At 38.4% G+C, this 26,609-nt stretch overlaps 1 protein-coding gene across 1 annotated transcript in view; it reads right to left on the reverse strand.

Annotated features, from left to right (window-relative positions):
• Positions 1-374: 374 nt before the first annotated feature.
• ITGA9 (integrin subunit alpha 9) overlaps positions 375-26,609 on the reverse strand; it is a 236,973-nt gene continuing 210,738 nt past the window's right edge. Inside the window, exons 27-28 of the mRNA XM_030233983.2 lie at positions 23,897-24,016; positions 375-958 (exon numbers count right to left, since the gene is read on the reverse strand). Of these exons, the coding sequence (XP_030089843.1) occupies positions 860-958; positions 23,897-24,016 (219 nt within the window). The 3' untranslated portion in view covers positions 375-859. The remainder of the gene's footprint in view (positions 959-23,896; positions 24,017-26,609) is intronic.

A 26,609-nucleotide genomic window follows, 5' to 3' on the forward strand; every position in this document is an offset into this window, starting at 1 on the left:
CATTCTGTGCTGTCTTCTTCAGTGAGCCAAAGCAAGCTACATCTTGCTACATGTCACTGAAGAAGTATTTTTATCCTCTCCCATCCAGGCTAGTAAAGGACAAACTCAAAATACAGAGTATCACAACTGTGAAATACTTTAGGTTCTGTAGCTTATAAATCAAACACCAAATTTAACTTAGAGACAGTAAAAAGATTTTGGCTTATTTGTATTAAATGATCTATATAAGATATTACCAAGCATTGTGAATTAAGCATATGAGGATTCCAGCTACTTTTATCTGCAAATCTCTCTTTTCTCTCTTGCATTGATGTTTAAAGGTACAATAAAATTTATATATATATATATATATATATATATATATATATATATATATATATATGTGTGTGTGTGTATATATATATATATGTATGTATTTCCAAAGATTTAGCCAGATATCAGTGCTTGAGTGAACTATATAGCTATTCAATAGAAATTATAAAACATTGATACAAATATAAAGACATACTCAATATAAAAAGCTTGTATTTATAAAAATATTCTTAGGAAAAATTCTTCCCCTGAGAGCACACTACATAGCTGTATTCATAAATACTGCTCTGTACTGCAGCTTGGTTTCCAAAGCTCAAAGTTCAACTCTTAAATGAAGTGTGAATTGCTCCAGTCACCTGACATGGCTGCAGTGGCTGCCTCAGGATATGTTCCCTAGCTTTTTGGAGTAATAAAGACACAGCATCAATGGGGTCTCCAAAAAATCTGGAGAAGATTCCTTCTTCCACATATGGAAGATACGAGAGCAGGACCTATAGACTAGCAAGTACATGTCACATGACCGGGCAGTTTTGTTTTCATGGGCAGTTTACTGATTTTTCTGGACCCAGTTCCAACTATCTTCATTCTCCTTTCTGCTCTTTTCAGCCTCAATAATTTCTTTGTACCTCCGTCGGAAGAAGCCCATCTGCAAATCAGAAAAGATGACAGTGGTAAGTTATTGAATCATTAAATTGAAACTTCTTGGTCAGTATGATGACAGATAACATTATGCAGAAAGGAGCATTTAATTCCTCCAAGTGCCAATCCAAAATCTTAGTTCCTTATTTATATCAATATAAATTAGATCAGACTGGGTCCCATATCTTCACAAGAACTCTGCTCCTCATAGATGAACTACTCTGAGGTAGGAATCCTCTTATATGAAGTATGAGCTAAAAAATGAGAGAACATGAAGTATTACTAATAAATACAGACCAGCAGAGGCAGATACAAGGTTTATTACTTTAAAATAGAGACCAATGCTAAGATTGCAGCTGAACCTAAAACCAGGCTAACTCTTGAACCTTTAATAAATGCTGACAGAATTTTATGAACAGTACTCTCAGTGTCTACAACCCCACAAAACAGGAAGGACCAGAGGAATACAGTGCAGTCACCACCTCCCACTTCTCAGTTCCAACTAAAATCACTGTCAGTCACTTTTGCATATCTTCTTGTTTCCTAAGCTCTTGTACTTAAAGAAATGCAACTGGTTTTCATCTCAGTTTGGACAAAAATACTCATGTCTGTTTCTTTAAGTCTCTCATATAAAAAACATTATTTTAATAACAGACTTTGGTAAGCATTCAAGAATAACTCCTCAAACTTAGCAATGCACTGTTGAGATCACTGAATAAATATTCTGTTCAACATAATCAAACATTTATGTAATTCCCACCACTCTAAACCTGTTTTCTTACTCCTGCTGTGTAAAACATGATGTTTTAGTCTTCTTTTATCAACCAGTTATTCAGTTACTGCCACCCTTTATCCCCAAATTGCCTGTGTGTAGGAATATTTTGTGTTGTTTTCGCATTACTAAAATTCCACTAAATTTGACTTAGTTTCAGTTTTCAACAACGTTCATTTTCTTCAAGTGTATTTTAATTCTCAGGGGTCTAAAAGGCAGCATATTCAATCTGTCAAGAGGGCTTCTCCAATACATCTTCCCAAAGTCTAAGTCCTTGCCTGTGCCTCGAATTACATCCTGAATTCACAGCAGCATGAGACTATGCACCATTCTATCATAAGTCCTTATCTCTACCTCTTGCCTTCTGTGCAAAGGACATAGAAGCTTCAGCACAGTCTAACAAGCCCCTCTTTTTTGGTAAATGGAACATGCTATTAATCTAGAGATAAGTGTACTCTGCTAGGAGCATAGGTATACATTGCATACATACTTACTGTCCTACTTCCAGCCAAACAGGGATAATTTCTGCAGCAGCAAGAGGGGGCATGGCTAGAATCTGCAGATTATTCTACATGATCTCACATCATTTCCAGGGGTGGCAGGGAATCTCTTCCAGGGGGAGGGGTTCCTTCTGGTCAAGAAAGCAAAGTAGAGGGAACAGTGGGGTAATGCTGGCTCTGAGCCAGAGGGAGCAGTCCAGGTAATGTGGCTGCAGTCAAGTCAGGCTCGATAGCATTTTGCATGTGAATCACTATTTTCTACTCTTTTGTTATTAATATTGTTGCTGTTACTATTTGTTTTCTTATCTCATTGCTGTTTCTAGTAAATTGTTCTTACCACAACCCATGTACCTCCAATTCTCCTCTCCATCCTGCCTAAGGGGAATTTGGAGTGTTTAAGTGGGAACACTAAATTCAAGAATACAATTCCTAAAGCATGACAGTCTAATTTGGCGCCAATTGGGTCACAAATGTTATGATAACAACAGATCTGCCCAGAGCAGGCTGGAAACAAACTTCATCTAAGCCTTTGTTGCATTAGGTACAGAGCTACTGGCTACAATGTTGCTTGATCTGTTCGCCTGGTTGTGGTATTAACCCCATATACTCCTCTATGTGCTCCTTGCAGTGCTCTTTTTCAGAGAAGGGAGAAGGATCAGAATTACTTTGCTGATGTACTGTGTGATAACAGTTTATCACTTGATAACAATGATGGTCACTTGGGGTTTTTATTGTGTTGTTCTCCTACCTTTGCCTCAGGCACACTATTTGGTAGTCCAGTAAAAATTGTACCCAGTCTGTTGGGGGAGAAGGGAAGGATGACTTTCCCCAGCTTTTTATCCCCTTTCCCTTCTTCAGGCCTGTTACAACAGCTTTGGAGAATTTTGAAATCTGTTTGGATGTCAATGAAAGCATGTTGTTTTTGCTAAGTCTGCCAGGTCTCCTCCATGCAGTCCACACCATGGTAAGAATTAAATAACAGACCTTTAACATGATCTTTCAGAGATCTGCCCTGATGGTGGACAGTCATGAGTGGCATGGAATGTGAGAGAAAAATCCCCAGTTGTCGGAGGAATCTACTCCAATGACTTGGAAGTTCATCTCTGAAACACTACAGGACCCTGATAAAGTGACAGAATATTTGCAAGGAGAATGTTGTGGCAATTCCAGAGAGGTGCTATTTATTGCAGTATGCTGGGCCCAGACTATGATTTATTGGACACTGCGCTGTACTAGATAACACTCTCAGGTGGAGGAGAAGGAAAACACACCAGCAGGCACTGTGGCCACTCAAACTGCAGCTGAACCAGATGAACAACTTGCACCTGTAGCAGGTGCCCCTATAAAGAAATTCAAGACAAATTTAGTTCACATAGTAAAAGATGAAGAGGAATAGGGCACTCACAACAGGAGGAAGAAGCAGGGCCAGAGAGAATCACCTGATCCCTATCTTCAGGTGAGCTGCAAGATATGCAAAAACATTTCAGCCACCAGTCAGGAGAGCCCCTTGTGACCTGCTGTTCTGATGCTGGGATGTCACAACATGCAATATGAAACTAGATGGTAGTGAAGCCACGCAATTGGGATCCCTGTTCCAGGATGTAGGCATTGGCAAGGGGATTGGAAACAGGACAGAAACTCTCAGCCTCTAGAGGCAACATCTGTCAAACATGAAGGAACAGTATTCTCTCATGAATGACCTAATAGTGCACCGAGACAAGTGGAATGCCATGGAGAAAGGTATCCAGGACCTGAAAGAATTAGCTGTGCTGGAGGTAATCTAGAAGGGATTCAAATAACAACCAGTCCCCTGTAGATCCAGATCAGATCCAGTGTACACAATCCGTGTGGCAGAAGTTTCTATGGAGTGTGCCATCATTGTACACCAACCCTTTGGCATTGATGTCAATGAAAGAAGAAGAAACACTGCTTCAGGTGATCACCTGACTTCGACAACATGAAGTTCTTTTTTCTTCCCTACCAACCTGTGCCTTGGCTGTGAAAATCCTGAACAAGACTGCGGACAGACTTGAAAGACTCGAGCAACCTAGAGAGAAAATGTCCCAGGCCCTGCCAGTATGGACCAGAATCTCTGCTATTGGGAGCATGTAGCCCTCTGCTGGAGAGAGGGGTACACACCACAAGGTAACCTGCAGTTTTACCTGCACAACCACAGAGAGGACACGAGAAAGTGGGATGGAAAACCCACCTCTGCCCAAACAGCAGGGGTACATCAATTGAGAGGAAGAGCAACCACCAACGGAAATTCTTCAAGGATAATCCAGTTTCTGGTGGGCAAGTCTTCAGACAGAATGGAAAGGCTGAATGTTATTTCTGATCCTCTTGAAGAGATCTCTAGTTCATGTTTACAAGAACTGAGCAATGACTGCCATGACCAGAACTACAGGGGCCCTGCCTCCAGCCATGTGTAAGTAAGATCTATTGGACTGTGTGGATCCCATGGCCTGGCACATCAGACCACAAGAGTAATAAGGCTTTAGTTGACACTGGCACACAATGTACCCTGATGCCCTCAAGATCTGTAGGGGCATGATCTATCTCTATTTCTATGGTGACAGAGGTGTCCCAACAGCTCTGGGACCTGAGGTGAGCCTGACTGGGAATGAATGGCAAAATCACCCCATTCTGATATGCCCAGAGATCCCTTGCACCCTTGGCATAGATTAACTCAGGAGAGGCTATTTCAAGGACACAAAAGGGCATTGCTGAGCTTTTGGGATAGCTGCTGTGGAGACAGAGGAAATTAGACAACTGAATACCTTGCCTGGTCTCTCAAATGACCCTTCTGCCATGGGACTGCAGAGGGTGGAAGAATAACATACTGATCAGTGACACAGCAGTGCATCATCAACAGCACTGCACCAACCTGACTCTGTGGCCCTCATCCACCCCAAGTGCTGCTCTGAAGGCAATGCTGGACCTTCAGTACGAGCTGGAGTCCAGGTTCCCACAATTTGCCATGCATTCATCCAGACTGAATTGGAAAAGGGTGAGGCTCCAGAATAGTTGCAATACTTTGACGACATCATTGTTTGTGGCAACACAGCAGAGGAAGTTTTTGAGAAAGGAGAGAAGATAATCCAAATCCTCCTAATGGCTAGTTCTGTCACAAAGCAAAGTAAGGTCATGGCACCTGCCCAGAAAATTCAGCTTTTAAGAGTAAAATGGTAAGATTAATATAATCAGATTCCAATGGGTATGTGGATGGAAGCCTACATGGCAAGTCACAGGAATTATTGAGAGATAAACTGGATCAAGTAAGATTGCAGTGCTGAAAGCTGTCCAGCTGGGTTTAGATATCAGTGAATGAAAGAAATGGCCAGTTCTCTACCTATACACTGACTCATGAAAGGAAGCATGAGTGGGAGTGCCTAGGCTGATGGAAAAAGATCAATTGCCAGCACAGATATAAACCCACCTGGGCTGCTGAATTCTAGCAAGACATCGCTACCAAATAGAGAAGTTGACTGTATGTACCTGTATGTCTTGTCATACACAAGAGTCAGGCTACTGAAGAACACCACAACAACAGACAGGTAGATTAAACTGCCTAGATTAAAGTGTTTTAGGTGGATCTGGACTGGCAATGTAAGGGTGATTTTCTTCTGGCTTAGTGGGCCCATGATGACTCAAGCCATCAGTGAAGAGATTCAATATACAGATGGGCTTATGTTAAAGGGATGGACTTAACAATGAACACAGTCTCCCAGGTAATCCACAACTATGAAACATGCTGTAGGCAAAGCAAGAAAAGCCCCTGTGATATGGGGGACAATGGCTGAAATAGAAATATGGGGAGGTCCGGAAAATTGATTGTATCACACTCCTGCAAACCAAGGTAAGCGCTATATTCTGACAATAGGGTAAAGCAACCACTGGATAGCTGGACATCTACCCTGTGCCTCACACCACTGACAAGACCACCATCTCGGGCCAGCAAATCCTGTTGGCAACATGAAACCCCAGAAAGAATTGAGTCAGACAATGGGACTAATTTAAAAAATTACCTCATAGACACCTGGGCCAGAAAGCATGGTAAGGAGTGGAGCATATAATATTCTCTCTCATGCACCAGCCTCTGGGAAAATTAAATCATACAAACCACTGTTCCAAAACCACATTCAAAGCAACGGGTAGTGGAACCTTCAAACATTGGGATCTACATCAGAGGCTCTACTAATTGAGTTCGCCCTGCTCCATGAAAGCATCCTACATACCAGAGAAGGGGATAAAGTCCCCATGGTGCATAGGAGAAAAATGTGTTAGGAAAGACAGTTTGGGTTAGTCCTGCCCTCTAAAGCAAAGGCAAAGATTGATTTTGCTTTGGGATTGTTTTTGCTCAAGGACCTGGGTGCACATGGTGGGTAATGCAAGGGCAGAGAAACACAATGCTTACTTCAAAGGGATTTGATTTTTGGGTAAGAGCAGTCTGTAATGTTGAATTGTATAATATCAGTTGCTGAATGACACTGCTATTGTATGCCATAACCACCATGGATATGGACTGCTCCAGATATACCAGTTGTGAGCTCCTGATGCATCCTGCACCTACCAACAGCACACCAGCCCTCCTGCCCTGGAAGACAACCTAGGACAGAGAGAATCCACTGTCATGGACTAAACAAACTCAAGAGAAATCTTGGAAGGATGGGCATTGACTATAGAAACTATACCAGTGCTGTATATACATACATATCTCCCCACATAAATATATATGTGTGTGTGTGTATAGATATATATATGTATATAGATTTGGAAGGTGTAGGATCTGGGCATGACATTCATGATATAGAATAAGGGGTGGATAATGTCCTAGTTCCAGCCAGGACCGGGTCAATTTTTGTAGTAGCCAGAGCAGGCATGGCTAGAACATGGAGATTATTCTATACCACCTCATGTCACTTGTGGAGGTGGAGGGAAGACAGTTTCTTTAAGGGAGAAGGATTCCTTCCAGTTGAGTAGGTGGGGGATTGGTGGGGTTTGTTGGTTCCAAGCTGGAGGGAATGGCTGGGGTAGCATGGCTGTAGCTGGGTCAGGTTGGGCTCAGTGAGTCTTTTGCATGTGAATTACTCTTTCTTTTATACCCTTTTGTTATTAGTATTGCTGCTGTTGCTGTTTGTTTTCTTACCTCATTTCTGTTTCCAGTAAATTATCTCAGCCTGTGATCTTCACCTTTTGTGCTTCCACTCCTCTCCAGCCCACCATAAGGGAGAAGGTAGTGGCAGGGAGGAGCCAAAGTTTTAGTGGGAGCACTGAATTAGAGAATACCATTCCTAAACCACAATGCCTGCAACTATTTCATAAATGCACAATAGGTAGACATACATATAAATGCTCATGATCTCAATGTTACAAAGGTCCCATGACCTGGATGCCCTCCTGAATAACTGGAATTAGACCTTTAAAGTAATTTCTTCAGTCATTCACATACTGTGAACATAGTATCTTTCCCATGTACCATAAACAAAGCTTTATCTGTTGCAATGTACGTGCAAATGCATGGACAATGGTGTTTCTGTTCTGAAAAATCAACTCACAGAAGTGACTCTGTTTAATTTTCTCGCTTCTTAGCCTGTTTCAGAACACTGTATAAAAGATTCAGAAACAGAGAATTGAGAGGAGTTTCTCTAGTTCCCAACTCTTCAAACTTACTCTAGAAGTGAGATCAAATTCTTTTTTTTTAGCAGAAAAATATCTTTACTAGTAATTTTTGTACTTGGACCCACACACTATACCATGCAAAGAATTTATTTTGAGAAGACATCCTTAAGATTGCACCATCATAAAATCACAGTGAAAGTTCACCAGTGATGCCAACAGAATTCAGCTCAGTAGAGATTGCAAATGAATAGCAGAAGTTTCTCTAGATTTTCAGACTAAAATGGAAGCAAATTATTATATTGATAACAAAAAAAAAACAAATTGTAAGAGCCTACTACTTTCCTGTTCTGCTCCACCTGAATTAATCATGGGTACTTATTTATTCACTGCTGCTACTACTTACACATGCTCAGGGAGCAGATGTTATGAAAACGTGGGTGGCTTTTTTTTGTATTATCAGTTTTTGTAACAGAACCTACAGGTTCTATGCATTAGAAAAGAAAACTGCCAAGAGAAGTACAATTTCTACTTTTAAAAACAGATTTTAAATCCTTAACTTTTTTATCTTTCGTGCAACCATATCCTTGGTACAGTAAAACTTCCTCTTGAAGTTATATTCAAAATTATAGAAAGGCTTTTTAATTTCCTTGAGAGCCAAGAAAATTAACTATTCCCCAACTATTTCCCACTGATGTTTTATATAAAAAAATGTCACTTTCTGAACATCTACTTCAGGAATTGTCTTTAAAAGTTGGCAAGGAGGGTTTTGGTATTTTACTACTTTTTTTTTTTGATAAAGCATGCTGTCGTATAACTTTCTGGTAGGGATAAAAAGTGAGCTAAAAACTGTAATAAATATTAATGAAGCATGAAACCCTACATCTAGAAGTGATTTCACTATGAAGAATTATGTTTATTTGCTGTAAATGACGTGGATACTGTAAAATTATGTAGAAGAATTCAGTGCAAGCAAAAAGACAAACTGGACCTTAAGGATATATTTTTTTAATGTTTTCAGAAATAGTGGTGAGGGATTAGATACATTTCCCATCCTTCAGAGACAACGATGTTCTTTGTTATGTGACACTGTTTTATAGAGACATATATTTACATTAATTGTAATAAAATCCCTCCTCAGACCATCACCAGAAAGAGGAGGTTTTTTTTGTAATTGCCATGAAGAAATTACGACATAGTTACTGTCTCACAGAAGCCCACAAATCCATCTCCTTACAATTAAATCATTTAATTCAAGAAGGACAACAGTATTCACCAAATGGGGAAGGCTGTAAGTAACTTTGGCAAGCTGGAGAGAACAAGTTTTATGAATTTAACATACAGTGATGGGTAATAAGAAGGCAGACAACTGGACCAAAGCATGAGAGTTGATACAACAGAGGGTTGAATATATACAGGCTCTTTTATCACTGGGGCTGAAGTGACACCAGGTCCCTTTTCCACAGCTAATGCAAAGCCATTAAGAGAACTGAAAAAACCCATTGAGGAAAGCACTGCTGGGACTCAGTCCTGAATTTCAAGCAAGGAAGGGAGAAATCCTCATCTTTAAGAGGAGTATTGCTGTGATCTCATTTGTAGAATGGGTGTTTACAGTGGACCAGCAATGAGTCTCTAATATGGTTAATTTCTCCCAAATTTTGCTTTCCATATTTATATAGACACACACGCATGTGCACACATACAGTTATATGTATAGAGCAAGGAAATACCCAGCTCCAGAACTGTAACCCCATCAGGGAGTCTGTGAGCTCACACATCCCCATCCAAGGAAAGCTCTGATCAGTAATCCTCTGCCTGGGGAAGGCACTCATGAGAAGAAGAGCAACAAGAGAGTGCATATACAGAAAGTAAAGAGAGACTGTGCGTCCTTGTTTAGGGCAAATCTGGGAGAAAACATCCATAAAGGCACCCCCAGAAAGCAAGCCTACATGGCCCCTTCCCCCAACCAGTTTAGGAAGAAGTTTAGGAGAGAAGTGGAAGAAAACCTGTTTATTTAACAGGCAAAGCACTCCCCAGCACAAAAAATGAACAATACCAGATGACAAAACTCATTCACTGCTCTGAAGAGACAGCAAATTCAGAAAGTCTCTCCTGTGGGTGGTTGCTCTGTTATCAATCACTCTGGCACTGGGAAAGGCTGCTGCCCAGAGTAGGCCCCAGCAGGCTACAAAGTGCGAGCTCTTGGTGTTTCCCTGGGTCCCAGTCTGGAGCAGGTTTGAATGGTTCCAAGAAAGGGGAAAGAAAAACAGTCCAGGGAAAACTCTGCCTCAGCTAGCTAAACTAACTAAAAAGCAAAAGGAACACTCTGTTCTGCCCCGTCCATGCCCAGACAACAACAGTGGAGTTCTGTGTTCCAGCAGACTGTGGGGGAGAGTGCAGCTGATAATGAAACTCCATGCTTCTCCTCCCCGCCTTCACTGTCAGAGCCAGTCTTGAAGGCACAGATTATAATATCCAGCATAAAGAGAACACCCGAATGGGGATACAAGCACCATAATGTCACCCTAGGACACTGTGAAAAGCTGTGGAAAGCTGAAGGGCTATAAGAGAATAGGAGGCATCATCCACTAAAGACAACGCAGGAAATAAGAAAACAATAGATGGACTAGAATAACTAAATTAAAGGATGTGTGTAAAACCCATGGATGGTTTCAGGTTTTGAATCTAAACCACCTACTTATAGCAGCTCTAATACTTGAAGCACCTCCAGAAAGGACTGGTTATTTTTTGTCACTTCAAAACCTGAAACCATCCATAGGTTTTTACACACATCTTTAATTTAGTTATTCCAGCCCATGTGCCCTTTTGTAGCACAACCCTACAGTATATGTTGAGAAGAAAGCATGTTTCTGGCAATATTGAATAATAAAGCAACACAAAAACTGTTAAGTCTGAGTTGGGAAATTACACCTATTATTGTGAAGTTTTTTCTTACCATGTGACAGCACTGTCAAGTCCTCTATTCAAACACAGGTTTTTAAAGTCTTTAGCATACACAACTCCCTTTAACTGCCATGCCAGATTTAAATCCCTTCAATTCCATGTAAGTAATATCTAACAGCAATCATACAGAATAGCATTCTTCAAGCACCCACAAAAATGGAAATTACTTCAGTCAAAAATAATTTCAAACTGTGGAATTATCATCATAATAATGAATTATCTTGTTGGAGTTTTATCTGCTGCTACTTTCTGCATATCCAAAGGCTGAATTACTAGATCATATATTTTCCTAAATTTCAAAAGTATAAGTACTTACCCAACACAACCTGAAGTATGGGACAGTGGCTATCTCTCTAGGATGTGAATTATAAATATGTTTGAAGAGTCTTGAGATTACAAAATAAAATTTAATTTGCAGTTGGGAAAAAAGAAAGCTGATTAGAGGGCAAGCAATATCTGCTTTAATTTTATTCACCATAAAGTAAATTTCTAAAGTGTTTTTATCATGCCCAACAAGGTTTATTCTCCCAATCAAATAAAAAGAGAAATAGCTTGAAACATGGATTGTAGAAGAATGGTTATGTTTTGCGTTTTTAAAAGACTTTTCCCATTAATATAAGCAGTTACGAAACAAGAAAAAAATTGTAACAGTCACATACTGCTGTAAAAACAACATTATGTCTTAATTGCAATAGTGCTTCAAGACTATAACTGAGTTAGGAATAAAGGTTTGTGAACAACAATATTTTAACAGAATTCAAAACTGTATCAGAAGGTTTTGCCACTTGTTAGTTTTTAATTTAGTTTCTCTAGTGCATACTCTGTCTTAAACTGCACACAAGAAATACTGATTTTTAAGAATATTGCTCTATTGACAAGGTTAATGACCACAACATGCCAACAAGTAAAAAGAAAAGCCAACATGTAAAAAGAAAAGAGAGCAAAGTAAGTACCAACAAAGTGGTAAGAAATAAAACATCAGAACCACTGAAGAAATCTCCCAGAGAACAAGGCTTTGACAACATACTTTGGGTTCAGTGCCTTAGTCGCAAGCTGTCTTTCCTCTCATACACAAAAATTTCTTTATTTAATATAAGCAGTGTCCAGTCATACCTGATGAATAGTCTGTATTTACATAATTAATCTTTTACTGCCACATTGCTAATCTAGGTGGATGTACCAAGCCATTCACAATCAACTTACACATCTCATCTTTTTTTGGTGTGTGCTACTCGGGTACTTCTCCCTTCACATAAACAGTACCACAGAAAAATATGCAGCTAATCATGGGTCAAAGCAGGGCCAGGAACCACACCCCATTAAGATGCCACCAGTCAGCAGAGGAACAACACTCCCAACATCTGCAAAGCAGTGTTGCTGAGATTAGAAGCATGGAGTATTCCGCCATGTAGAGATTGATCACTGGTTATTGTGCATCTCATAATGCATCTCTAAATGCATCTCATTTTACTACCACCAAGAAGGCAGATAAAAACACTTTGCACTTGGGTTTACAAAACCCTGGATGATTCTGGCAAGCCATCAGTTTCAAGACGATGCAGTGTGTTCTCCCAATTAAAGAATGTTTGCCACAAACAGATATTTGTATCAGCTTTTCCACCAAGAATTGTCAAACTGTCAATCCTGTGTCACCATGTGAGGAAGAGGCATGTTTGGAGAGGAGTGATGTGTCTTGTCTATAGTTAAAGGAGAAAATGTGCATTTCAGAGGAAGGATGACAGTGTAACTAAAGTATGCTTATGAGCATACAGGAGGTCTGGCTTTGATTATTCGGTCTTTCATTGACTTTTTGAGAGGCAAATCCCTCAACTTTCTCATAATGTAGGTTCTCCTTTGCTCAATGAAACAAGTACAAGAAAATAATGTGATTCAAACATCGCCATTCCACAAGTGGCTGCACACACATATAATACACACTTTGTACATGTATACAATGACATATGTACTTATACAGCCAGGGAACTAAGGCAAAGATAAGTTCAGCAGCTTGCTCAAAAATAAGTTGTCCTCTGCAAACACTTTGTTCAGCTACTGTGGAAGAATTTGATACCTACCATCTGTATCTGATCCCAGTGTATTGCACCTGATAGACATTGCTATGGCACAAAAGTATTAGCAGAGTACATAAACTAGCCCTTAACTTTTAACTTACTCTCATCTAATCTGGCTAAGATTTCTTGAGATGTTACTGCTGGTATGTTGGGAGAAGATCTGTAGTTCTTCATAGCTATTAAAAGTAAATTTATTTCACATACTGTAACTATACTAAAACAAGCATAGTTTTTAAACACACATTTTATTAGGCAGTTACTTTGTAATGTTGAAATAATAAGTTAAAACTCATTTTTTGATAAGAGCATTTGCAAGTAATAAACTTATCTAAAGGGATATAGTAATATCAGGGGACCACAATATCTGGGAATGACTGGAATCTGACTCCAAGGCTTTGGAATGCTGAACACTCGCTTTATTAAAACTATATTATATTAAATTATCTATAGATAATAGATACATACTATATCTATACTACAAAGAATACTAAAGAATGCTTACTACTAACTGAAAACTCGTGACTGTCTGCCAACCGACAGTCCCTACAGCTTGGACCTGATCGGCTAATTAATATAAACAATTCCACCAGAATCCAATCCAATCAAGCAATCACCTTGGGTAAACAATCCACATGAGCACAAACACAGGAGCAGCAAATGAGATAAGAATTGTTTTGATCATTCTTTTCTCTGCTTTTCTCACAGCTTCTCTCTGTTCAGAGGGCATGTAAATACCACAAAGGGATCATTAAATAAACTATTATTTTAACCAAATACCCTATACCTACCTAAAAGGCCAAATATCAAAAAACAGTCACTAAGTCTAGGTACCTCAACGTAGACGCATAATTCAGACTAGCAGCATGCATGGAAAAGATGTGTTTAAGTATGCAAAACAGTTAATTGCACACAGAGAGGGTCAACAGTACAATGTAATTTAATACATTGGGTTCTTTTAATGCAACATGCCTTGCCGTTGTCACTGATGCCAGAGTGTCACCCCACTCATCAATAATTTGTTCCTCTAACTAATTCTTGTGCAACTTTTCTCCCAGGAGCTGTTCAGTTGCCTTCAATAGAGCTACTCAGTAATGTGGTGAATAGAGCTGTTAGGTCTGTTATTTACCCTTAGAATATCTTTACCATGTAGGTACCATCTAGGTTGCATCAGACAAGACTTATTAATCCAGGCTTTCATTTGTGCATACATAGTATCTTTTATTAAAGCCTTAGTATTTACAGTACTTCAAAAATTAAGAGAATTCCAGTGACTGACTGACTTACAAAGATCTTTCAGTGCTAAGTTAGAGTAACCTGAGTATAACAAAAATGCAAATGTCTTGCATCTTGCAGCATGGTAACTATGTACAGTATCTTGCAAGACAGATGCTACCAGTATAAGTATAATTAAAAAGATTGACCAACATTTACACTTACAAACATTTCCATATAGTTTTAAAATTTCTACCTATTGCAAAATTTTACTGTATAGTTTATTTTAAAAAAGTCGTAGAATGAACACAGCCAACAACAAAAGTTCATCTCTGATTATCGCTCTCAAAACTGAGAAAGAACACAATGTCTACTGCAGATATGTCCAGATAAAATTATCTTCTAAAATCTCAACAGGGAGTAGGACAGTAACTAAAGATATCATTGCTGTTAACACAATTAATTTAAGACATATCTCAATCCATATTTTCCATTTCCTCTCCCAAGAAAAGAAAGAAACATTACTGACATATTTTTTTGCTTTGTTTGAAAACTAGAGACTAAACATTAAAAACATTTCTGTAATCAATAAAAAGTAGCTTTAAAATCATATTTTGATATATTTGATCAGTGAAAAATATTTGAATAAAAGTTGTACCATGTTCACAATTATCAGAATAAGTCACTTTCATGGGTTAGCCAAACCAGAAGGAAATGGCTATGATTGGTGTAAGTTATTGCCCATTGCATTGCCCATTGTAACACCAAAGACAGAATTCAGACTAGGCAAATCACATTTGCTCTATTATTGGCATTTGAGTCTGAGAGATGCTAATGATTTCCAATAAATATACATATTTGTTCTAGTAGTGGGAAATCTTGGAACCTTAGGTACTTATTTGCAATTTTTCAGTGTACACATCCATTTTTTTTCTGGTTTAGTCTCCTGGAAATGATGGTTATCTTTTGTCTTTTCTGAAACACTTTATAAACTACAACTCTACCTCTCTCTTGCCAGTGGATTACATTTGTCTGCATAACCATGCATAACAGCACAGAGTTGCAATGGCTGTGATGTTCTCAAAGTACTCTGGCATGCACAGCTCTCATTTGGAGGACACTGAGACCACAGCGAACACTCAGTCGCAACATTATAGTTGCACATTTGCATAGCTCATTTTATCAAGAAAGATAAAGGCATTTTACAAATACTGGACACATGCCACCACTGAAATGTTGCCAATTTTGAGGGTAGGGAACAAGTATTAAATGGCAGCCAGCAAACTCAGTGGTGAAGGCAGTGTTTTGGCTACAACAGCAGCATTAACCATTTACTTGTGCAAGATCAAATAAAAGATGACCAAACTCAATCTTTCTGCAACATCCAGTCAGAATTCAAAAAGCACAGCTTTTAGTGGAGTAATTGGCTGTAGAAAATCTGAAGTCTGAGGCACTGCTGCAAGAACATGAACCTTTTTGGTCTCTGCAAGCCAAGAGTCAACAAAAATTTTGTGGTGCTTGCTTTGGTTCAGGAAAAGGAAAAAATAAACTAAGTTTTGATTGTTCTTTAGGGAAATAAAGAGACTTCAAATGATCCACTCAACTTCTGTCTGGTGAAAACTTCATTATTTGTACAGACAGCCAACCATTGTCCCCTTTCCTCCTCAAGGCTTCCTAGACACTATAGAAAATTAAGATCTATCCATGTTTGGGAGGTAATACAGGTTTGGTGTTGAATCACAGAAGTTAATTATCATCTGATTGCATTTTTAATATTTGTAACAAGATAATACTGAAAAAACTTATTCTAGGTCTACTGAACCTACAGTCTGTATCAAAAAAGTAGTATCCTGAGAACCCTACATGTGAGATAGCAAGTAGCAACTTACTTAAAGGAACTAGATAAATGCATAACAGAAGCAATAAAATTGAAAAGTTTATCACAAAACCATAGAGAATGCAATGCTTCAAGGACTACAGAAAGAGGAATTTCAGAGAACCCAAACAAAGTCACTTTTTGCAGTTTTTATGAACAGACAGGACAGGTATGGGCTATTACATTGCTAAAAACAGGGCTCATATTTTTGTGAATGAGACAACCTCAAAAATTTGAGGAAAAAGGTGAGCAGGAACTTAGAAGTAAGTTTGAAAATATAGTCTTGACATGTATTTAAATAGAGAAGAGATTATGAAGACAAAAAACAAGAAAGAAATTAGAAGAAATATAGACTTCTTAAGTTCCAAGGCAACTGGTGCATCCATCTACATCTCTGCAGGGAAGATCTTTGTGATCTGTTCTCTTGGGTTACAATGTAAGATATACACCAAATATACCAAAAGTATTCTACTCCCATTTATATAAGCTGTTAAAATGAACCAGTGTTCTTTATCTTCTCCCTCACTTAGCCCGGATAACTCCCTCCGGGGAAGCAGGAGCCACCCTGGTGGGACCATCTCTGCTTATGGGCCAGCAAGGTCTCTCAGCATGACTCACAGAATAACATAATTCCACATTCCAACAAAATAGGCAAAAAATGGGGCAATCCTTGCCATTCTGCCTTATGCATGGCATCTTGTGGAAGTCAGGGAAAAGCTGCTCATCCTCTCTGAATCTGTATGCATTTAAACCAGAGAAAGCCCAACATCTACGTGAAATATTAAAATAAATAGAAACTCAAAATAGAACTCAAAAATAGAACTCAAAATAAATAGAACTCAAAAACTGATCAAGCTCATGCTAAAAAGTTTTTATGTGTGTATAAACATGGCTGTGATCTTGCACATAAATATGTAAGCTTTTATTTGAAGTGAAACAACCAAACATTTAACATCACTTCCATTGACAGGAACTCCCTAAACTGTGCATTTTTCGATCTACAAATAATGAAATAATTACCATCCTCATCTTAGTATGATGCACAGTAAACTTATTATGTTTAAAAAGAGAATTTTGTGCTGGAATGTCCCTGAGATCTCACTCCTGCTAATGCTATTAATTCTAGCAGTGTGTAATGTGAAATATTTACATGTATTCTAGTACTCTTCTGCAGCTTTAAGGAACTGTCTACTCCATTTGCAAAACATCAGCATGTTTGAGGGTTTGTCCATTGTGTAATGCAACTTGTGGTGTAGTTGTGCACACAGCAAGAGTGCACTTTCCACCTAGGGCTGAGACATGGGTGCTGCCAGCACACTGCACTGCTGCCAGTGTTCAGTTCTGTTACAATGAGTTTGCTCCAGCTCTTGCTCCTTTTTGTGTAAACAGGTGCCTTTCAGCACCACAGTTTATCTCTAATTAATTTCTTAATAAAAGTAAAATTTATTTTATAATCTAGTCCTGAAACTCATTCTCATTCTTACTGGCAGTTCTAAGATATCCAAATTGCTATCTAATTAATTTTTTTTCTTTCATTCCACATTTAAAAACTAAATTCTAATATAAAGTTGGGATTTTTTTTTTTTTTTTACTTCTTCACATACAAAATTTAGGAATGACTGTAGATCTACTTGGTCAATTTTGTCTAAAAAATATTTACAATCAGACAATTTAAGATTCCTCTGTAGGACTGCAACTTTTCTGTGGGAAATAGTAAATGTAAGAAGATTTCCAGAAAGCTGGAAATGTAGGCCTTAGAAACAGAAAGAGCAAAGAAAATTAGAACCAGCTGCAGCTGCAAAGGCTGAAAGTAGAAAAAGTTACAACAGTATAGTACAATTGGTATTATATTGCAAAATTGAGATGATTTGCAAAATGCATTGTTACATTTTCCAGGTATTTTTTCTATTCATTATCCAGCCCACAAATTGTTGCAAAAAAAAAAAAAAAAATAAAGAGTTTTAGAGAAAAACCCATGCTAAGTGAAGAACCTTTAAGTACTATAACTCTCTTCACTGATGAGTCAAAGAAGATACATAAATCAGTAATAGAATAGTTAAATCAAACAACTAAAACATGAGAATCAGACATTTGAACAGTAGAAGGGTCTCCTCAGATTGTTGAACTAGCTGCAAAGGTTAAGGCTTTTCAACTCTTTCTACAACCTTTTAATTTGATTACAAATTCTGCTTATGTTACTAATTTAGTTAAAAAATAGAAGGATCAGTTTTAAAGGATGTTAGTAATGATACCCTATATCATTGTCTTTCATGTCTTTATACAGTTTTACAACACAGAACCCACCAATCTTCTATTTCTCACATTAGAGCTCATCCCTCGCTTCCAAGATCTATAGCAGGAAAAAATGCAAGAGCAGATAAACTGACAATGGTTGTTTCAAACACTTTACCAAATATTTTTAAACAAGCAAAACTAAGTAATGCCTTTTTTCACCAAAATGCACAAGAACTTGTGCAGACTTCCAAAAGCCAAACTAAAGCTATCATTAGTAATTACCCTGATTGTCAGCTTGTGAAACACTGTTTCTACAGGAGCTGTCAACTCCCTAGGTTTACAAAGCCTACAATTACGGCAAACATGCATCACTGAGTACCCTTCCTTTAAGAAATTTAAAAACATCCATGTTTTCCGTGCAAAACATCAGGTGCAGTCTTTGCTTCTGTCCACGCAAGAGAAACAAGTAATCATGCCTGTCAACATTTTTTACAAGCATTTACTTCACTAAGTGTGCCCCAAGAAGTAAAACAGACAATTGCCCTGCATATATATCCCAAAAAGGGGTCACATTTTTAATAGATTAAGGTGTTCGTCACACCTTTAGTATTCCTCACTCCCTGACAAGTCAAACAATTATCAAAAAGATGCATCACGCAATAAAATGCATTCTAAATCAACAGAAGGAGGCAGTAGATGCGATGCCGCAGATGAGACTGAGCAAAGTTTTACATGTTTTTAATTTTTTGAACAACTCTTTTGCAGAACCTGATCCACAAATTTTTAGGCATTTTTTTCAAGTCACACAGTTGAAACTGAAAGAAAATCCCCTTGTTTTAATTAGAAGCCCTGAGACAGGACAAATTGAAGGTCCTTTCCAGCTAATAACTTGGGGTAATAGGTATGCTTGTGTCTCTACAGGTGCAGGACCTAAGCAGGTTCCAGCAAAGAAAGTCAAACTGTATTCCACACGAGAAAGCGCTGATGAGTCGAAGAGCTGAGAAACAAATATGCAGATGTAAGCCAAAAAAAGAGACTATGGGTCATGCCTGAAGTACCTGTGGAACCTGCAAACCTTGATTTTATGTCAATGATAAGTGTGTGAATTGTTGGTTTCATAGAGCTCTTTTGGAAAAAGTGTGGTTTCCATTGTGTTATGTTACAGAATAAGAGAAAGTGAATCCCCTCACTGGATTTTTAAAGATGAAATTACCCCATTTTTAACACAGTCGATCAGTCCCCAGGCAACTTTGGAAAGGAACAAAAGCAGAATTTGTGAGTTAAAATATATGGAGAAATCTTTTGCCAAAAAATAGCTCACAAAAGATATAGAACGAAATTGAGTGTTACTCAGGTGCTGGCTAGCTTTGCTTGCTTCTTGCAGTGCAGATTTGCCCGTGGAACAGCCCAAAGCAAATGTTTGGGTGACCTTAGCCAAGGCAGGCTTGGATACCATGTCTGTCCAATTTGAACCCAGAAAAGCCTTTTTCAACCTGTCTAGTCAGTGTGTCAGTAAAAGACAGGCTGGGATCAAAAAAGACCATATATTATGATCCCTTGACCAAAAAGCAACCTAATAATAAATCAGATGAGGTTGCCAACAGGAGCAATCCTGTGGCTAATTGGAACATTTTGACTAAAGAACTTCCTAAAGCACTTTCTGAGCCCCAAGAATTGGAGGTTCTTAGTTCCTTAACAATAGATTTCTGTCTTATGTTTTCAGATAGCAATTAGGGAGAGAATGATCCTCCAAAATACAATATCACTCCCAATTACCCTGCTTACAGCAACTTGAGTTTTTAGTGTAATTACTCAGAGAGTTTGGGTGGACTTCCTGGGGCTGATCAATATCCATGACAATTACAAAAGGATTTTAGTTCATTTGTGGAAATAGAGCTTGGCAAGGCATTCCATCATGCCTTGAAGGTGTTCCATGCAGTATTGGATAACTTACTGTGCTAGCATCTAGTGCTAAGAGAGTCATTAAGAAAAAACATAGAGCAAAAAAATTTGCCCATCAATATGAAAAAAATTGTAACTGTGATTTTAGGCCCTGGAAAGCTGTAAAAAGAGTTTCAGCAGATTTTCTTCTATCCCAACTTGCTTCTGCCATGACACTGAAACAGTTAGATCGGGTTGGATGTTGGCTGAGTAAACAAACTAATGCCACATCCATTGCAATCAGTGATATGCTGACAGATGTTGGCAGTGTTAGACATGCTACCCTTCCAAATAGAGCAACAATTGATTTTCTTTTACTGGCACATAGACATGGTTGTGAAGATTTTGAAGGACCATGTTGTATGAATTTGTCTGACCATTCTAAATCCATCCACAAAAGCATACAAAAGCTGAAAGTTTTAACAGCTTAAATCAAAGAAGACAGTAGATCATGGTTAGACAATTTGTTCAAAGGATGGAGCTTTGCACCTTAGTTAAGGGAACTTTATAAAAATAGGTTTGTATGTGTTGGTTGTTTAAGTGATGAAACTAGTAGTAGTACCTTGTATACTTCGGTGTGTACAACAAATGACAGACAAAACTATCAAAGTTTTTATCATACAAGAGAGATGTAAGAAATAGAACCACAGAAAGTTCTCAAGATCTTACAGAGATAGTGGATGTAAGTATAGACATAAATGAAATGCTTTGAATTAAGACCTTAGAATGGATGAGACTTATTAGAACAGTAAATAGTAACCACTATCACATTTGACTTATATCCTTTGAACAGACCAAGTATTTTACAACATTAAAATTACTGTAGCATAAAATAGCAACACTTCAAGCAAGAGAGGTGACCCAAACAAGCAAAAAGACATAGCTATTGTAGTAGAACTATGTAATGCAAGGTAGTCAATAAGAACAAAGTTAAGAAGGCTTCTTTTTCGTTGTGCTGAAGGGAGGAAACATGAGAAATAGTAAAGGTAAGAATATTTTCAGAAAGCTGGAAATATGGGCCTTAGAAACAGAAAGAACAGAGAAAAATAAAACTGGCTTCAGCTGCAAAGCCTGAAAGTAGAAGAAGTTACAATGGTATAGGAAGCAAAGATATTAAACAATAGCTTGAGTTTAAGGCTTGACTAAGATGGACCTTTAGACTGCAGGAAAATATGCTAGCAAGATAGTAGAAGGTTTGAAGCTTAATAATGGTGTATTGTGTATTGTTAATAGAAAAGAAACAAGCAAGCATTGTATGAAGCAGGTGTATGTATACTTTTAGTAATTGGCTAGAACAATTGTCTGTAAGCTTTAGAAATATGCTATTGGCTAGAAAGTTTTTCAAATGTCCTGTAACAAAGAAATCTTTGGCTGTACACTGTCTGTACATGAGCTTTTGCCATCTTCCTATTGTCTCAATCACGTAATGAGTCTGATGCTGCAATAAAAGTTCAAGGAACATAACCCAGCAGTCCTGTCCTGTTTGTGTTCCCAACAGATTTTCCCATGTCAGTTTTATCTCAACTTTATTATTACCATAATTTTAATAAATACAGTAATTACTGAGTGTGAAATATTACTTATATGTATTTATGTATCAAACTAAGATAAATTAAAATACTTGCTGATACTAGCAGTTCAGACTTTTAATCACTTTTCTCTAAAATAAAACCTTAACTTATTTGATATTTTAGTAATCATGCAAATCTGTGGATGCAGTACTGGAGCTCACCTGGCAATGCCCAACTGTCATCTCTGACTCTAGGCAAGGGACCTCAAATTCCTTTGCCTCAGTACATATGCATGCAAAAACAGCTGTGTAACCCCAGCTGTAGCTATTTGTTGCTGTTACTTGGCATTTCTCTCAAAGCTTTCATGCAACAAAATGGCAGTTTCTTCACACATACTGAATGATCCCTATAAAATTTAAAAGAGCTTGAAGTATGAAGACTAACCCAGGAAGCAAAGAACTGTATTAACTGTAGTGGAGACAAAAAACTGAACTTGTACAAATTTCACCTGAAGACTCAAAGGATGATATTTCTCTTATCTTGCACATTTTCAAACAGTTTATTTCATGCCTTTTTATGACAGGAAATGAAACTATGAAATCAGTCATATAGGTATCAGCAGCAATATATCCTTTATCAAAACTGTGGGTCATTGAGACATAAACCCATGGCCTCTCCCAATCTTACATTTTTTCATTCTCATGGTTATTCTTCCATCTTAATTGCATGGACTTTTTTTTCCTTTTACTATTTCTCTATTACACTGAAAACAGAAGTATTTCCCAAATACCAGAGAAACAGAAGTTACGAGATATCCTAGACTGTGGTCAGACATTGTTTACCAAATGAACATGGCTCCTAAGTACTTAGAAATCTTCAAATCTGATTATAAAAGTACTTTAATTCTATAACCCACATAAAAGATGATATTATATGATATTATATTATATTATAGTATATTATATTATATGTATATTATAGATATTATATTATATTATATGTATATTATATTATATTATATTAGATAGATGTATATTATATTATATTATATGTATATTATATTATATTATAGTATATTATATCATATCATATCATATCATATTATATCATATCATATCATATCATATCATATCATATCATATCATATCATATTAATTATGTTATATTATGTTATATTATGTTATATTATATTTATTATATTCATCTATAACCCAACTATACACACCTGTATAATTTAGAATAAGAATTGCATGGCCAGTTTTAGGTTTCTAAATCAATTTTATAGCTTCACGACCAGCAGCAATATGTCCAGCACACTGGGGCTGTGAGCCTCTGTCCCAGCACAGTCAGCTAGCAGAGCCTGCAGCACACATGCTACTAAAAAGTGCAAGTCAGGGTCCTGGATTTCTGTCATGGGAATCAAAATAATGCTGGACTTGTTCCCATGTGTGCATTTGAGATTTACTTCTCTCAAAGGCAGTCCCTAAACTTGACTGTGGTCTTTTAAAATTATGGATTGATTACACAGAACTGAAAAATGAAAACATTTGAAGTTCCTTACCCTTCATATTAACCACACCAGATGGCTGCTGGCAAGTGTTAGCATTAGCCCAGTTTTATACTGTAACAGTGCTTGGGTAAAAGAATGCACTCTATCAAAGACAGTGTGAAAGCTGTCTTTTAACTGGTCCAGATGCTTCTTGCTCTGGGTAAGGCATTTTACTGATCTGGAACTCTTTGTCTGAGGGATCTGAAAAATGTATTGCTGTATACTCCTCTCCCAAGGGCATCTATCTCTTGGAAAGTAGCTACTAGCTAGTTTTTGCAAGACATGCACCCAATGTCTTTGCTGGTCAGGCAAAGTTGAATTGATTTTTCAGGAAACTCTGTTCAAATCAGTGAACCTCAGTCATCATAAAAACACAGAAATATAAAGTATCTAAGTGTAATATAACAGCAGATTTCTATGAGAGACCTTCCATTGTCCTGAAATGGTTATCAGAGGTTTCAACTTTTAATAACCAGGCTCTAAAAAACCCCAATTTTCACTTCTTTATGTCATTAGTCCTTGCATGTCCCTCACAAAAGCTTGCGTATTAAATTGGTTTTGTTGACTAAGGACTTCTGTAATGGAGTTGACAATTATTCAGCTCCTAAAGAAAATGGATGTTAAATACAAGGATAAATTTAAGGCTTTCTTCCCTGGGATTAGCTTTGGTTTTATGTTGCATCAGTTATCTTACCTTCCATAAGAGCACAGCCAACAACAGGAAGATGAGAATTCCCACCAACAAACTGATGGCAATGATCCATCCAACAACATAGCCGCGAGGCTCCAGATTGTGCAAGGCCTCAAAGACCACCTACATAGCAATTAGAAAAAAAACTTTTTAGAATTGGAAGTGAAGTTGTACTGTTTTCTCTTGTATTTATCTTATTAAACACATTGTATGGTGGCCTCACTGATTGTATTTCATCTGTCAAACAAACAGGGAATGCAGCCTTAATTTAGTGCTTTCCATCAATTTACCCCAAAGGATTTAAAGCTTTCAAGTGGATTTAGAGTAGTTGTGTGTTGCATCCAAAGAATATCAGCCTCCTCTCCAACATAACACTTACCCTGCCAAGTCCCAGCACTGAGCTTGTTCAGATGCTGGGCCATCAAATGTGCACAAAGTTTTTCACGAAAAAGTCCATTCCTTGGATTGGCAGGGATTGCCATGACATCTTGCATGGCTTGTCTTACTCATCATGTTCTGGCCCTGCCAAACCCCCTGATGCTTCACATGAAGTATTCATTATGAACTTCTGTGGGTTAGGTTTTCCCAAGGGAATTTCTTCCACTTATTAACAGGGAGATGCTGAGGGTGGCTTTCTAGGTAAATAAACAGTGATTAAGAAACAAAAGGAGTAGCCAAGCACCCTGATATACCCTCGAAATGGTTTTGGGGAGGGGAGGGGAGGGGAACAGTGGTTTGGAGTTTTTAGCTGAGTGGGAGTAGTCATTTCCCGGCTTGAAGCAGAGACAGTCACGTGGGGTTTTTTTTCACCAAGGACCCTCCTGCACAGTGGTTTCAACATTGCCATGGAGGTCTGCCTGACACCTGCTTGTAAGCCAGTTGCTTGCAAAATAGAGAGAGTCCTGGCTGCCCCACTGACTGAGACATTGTCAACTACCAGCACTGAGAGAGACAAACACAGTCCATGTGGGTGCCTGGGGAAGTCATTCCTTTCCACCCCCTCCCCAAAGCCACTGCGTGGTGAGATGCTTGAAGCTGGAGCTGCCCCCGCTGGACCTCTTCTCTGTATGGCAGTGCAGCATCATGATAAATAAATCCCTGCCTTCCTTCCCAGTGTGTACCAACTCCAATTAGCGGTGCCAAAGACCGATCACCACTGGTGTGTGTGCCTGGCAGAGTCATTTTCCTTTTCCTTTCCCCCTCTCTCACCTGAGCTGCTAGAATCACCACCAGGGAGGTCCCACTCTTGCATCAGAGTGCCCCTGAAGCCGCAACAGAGGTACTGCAACTTCTCTGCCTCACCCGAGTTACCATCACCCCCTGTTGTGGTTGTAAGGGGAAATGGCTTAACGGGCAGGAAAAGTCTGTTATTGGGGTTTATTAAAGTCATAGTTATTGTTTGCTCTGTCTTGTTACATATACATACTCGAGTAATGAACTGTTCTTCCTTTTCTCATATTCTTGCCTCAAAGCCCTGAAATTTTTGAAGTCACGGGAGGGTTAATTTTTGCATGCTAGGAAGTTTCCACCTTTCTTGGCATATTTTTGTCTTTTAAACCAAGACTGCTTATTAACTACTTTTTACCCCCAAAAAAACTGGATAACTAATACATCACTACTAAATATAAATCATCCCTGATGTGATTGTGTGAGACGCAAGGACACATACAGTCATGGGTTTTTCTGGAAATGCTGGGAGCTGTTCTCTTTTTTTCTGTAGCTTGTATGGCAGGGAAATACAGACAACAAAGAGCCTTCACACCATCTGTCTCAAGACAATGGGAGCAAATTATATTATTCATATATACTATGTGAATTTTCATTTTCTTACTTCAATCAATGCTAGTTCTCCAGTAGAAAACTCAAGAACATCTGTCCTCAGTGAAGGAAATTTCTATGTTAAATGTTGTAATATCCAGCAAATGCAGAGAGGCAGCAGGGTTTTTTTTAAGATAATACATTTGCTTTGTCTGGCTTTGTTTTGCAAGACAAAGTAGGTGGTTTTCCTTCCCCCTTCACAAACCACTTTCACCTTCTTTGCTTAAAAATGCCAAAACCATTTTGTAGATGTTATAAATAGGTAATGCAATGGTTGGGTCTCACAATTAAGAGATGAATATTATGTGTATGTTATAGATGCACAGTTGTTATTTTTGTATGTTCTCCCCGTGCACTTGAGGATACTATTTGTTGCCTTGGCCACAAAGGCTCACTGCAGGCTCATGGACAGCTTCTTGTCCACCAGAATCCACAGGTCCTTCTCTGCAGAGCTGCTTTCCAGCAGTTTGGCTCCCAGCCTGCACTGGTGCAAGGGGTTATTCTTCCACAGGCACAGGACTCTGCAATTGCCTTGGCTGAACTTTCAGACCTTTCTTTTCTGCCCATCTCTCCAAACTTGAGGTCTTTCTAAAGGGCTTCACATCCCTCTGAGGTACCAACCACTACTCCCAACTTTGTGCTGTCAGTGAGCTTGCTGCCCCTTCCCCCAAGTCACTGATGAACAAGTTAAACAATAACTTTGGTCTGTCACCAAAGAGTATATATGAGCTTGCTACCAGGCCCCAGGATTGAATGACAGGGGCTTCTCCTAATCAGGTCTCTTATGAAGCTGCAATCATTTCACTGACCAGATCCTGAAGGAGAGTGGAGTTCAGACCAATGAGAACATACAGACCAGGTCTTTCAAAATGCCCTTTATAAGGAAGGGCTTGGAAAA

The sequence above is a fragment of the Serinus canaria genome, chromosome 2, assembly GCF_022539315.1.
Source record: "Serinus canaria isolate serCan28SL12 chromosome 2, serCan2020, whole genome shotgun sequence".
NCBI lineage: Eukaryota > Metazoa > Chordata > Aves > Passeriformes > Fringillidae > Serinus > Serinus canaria.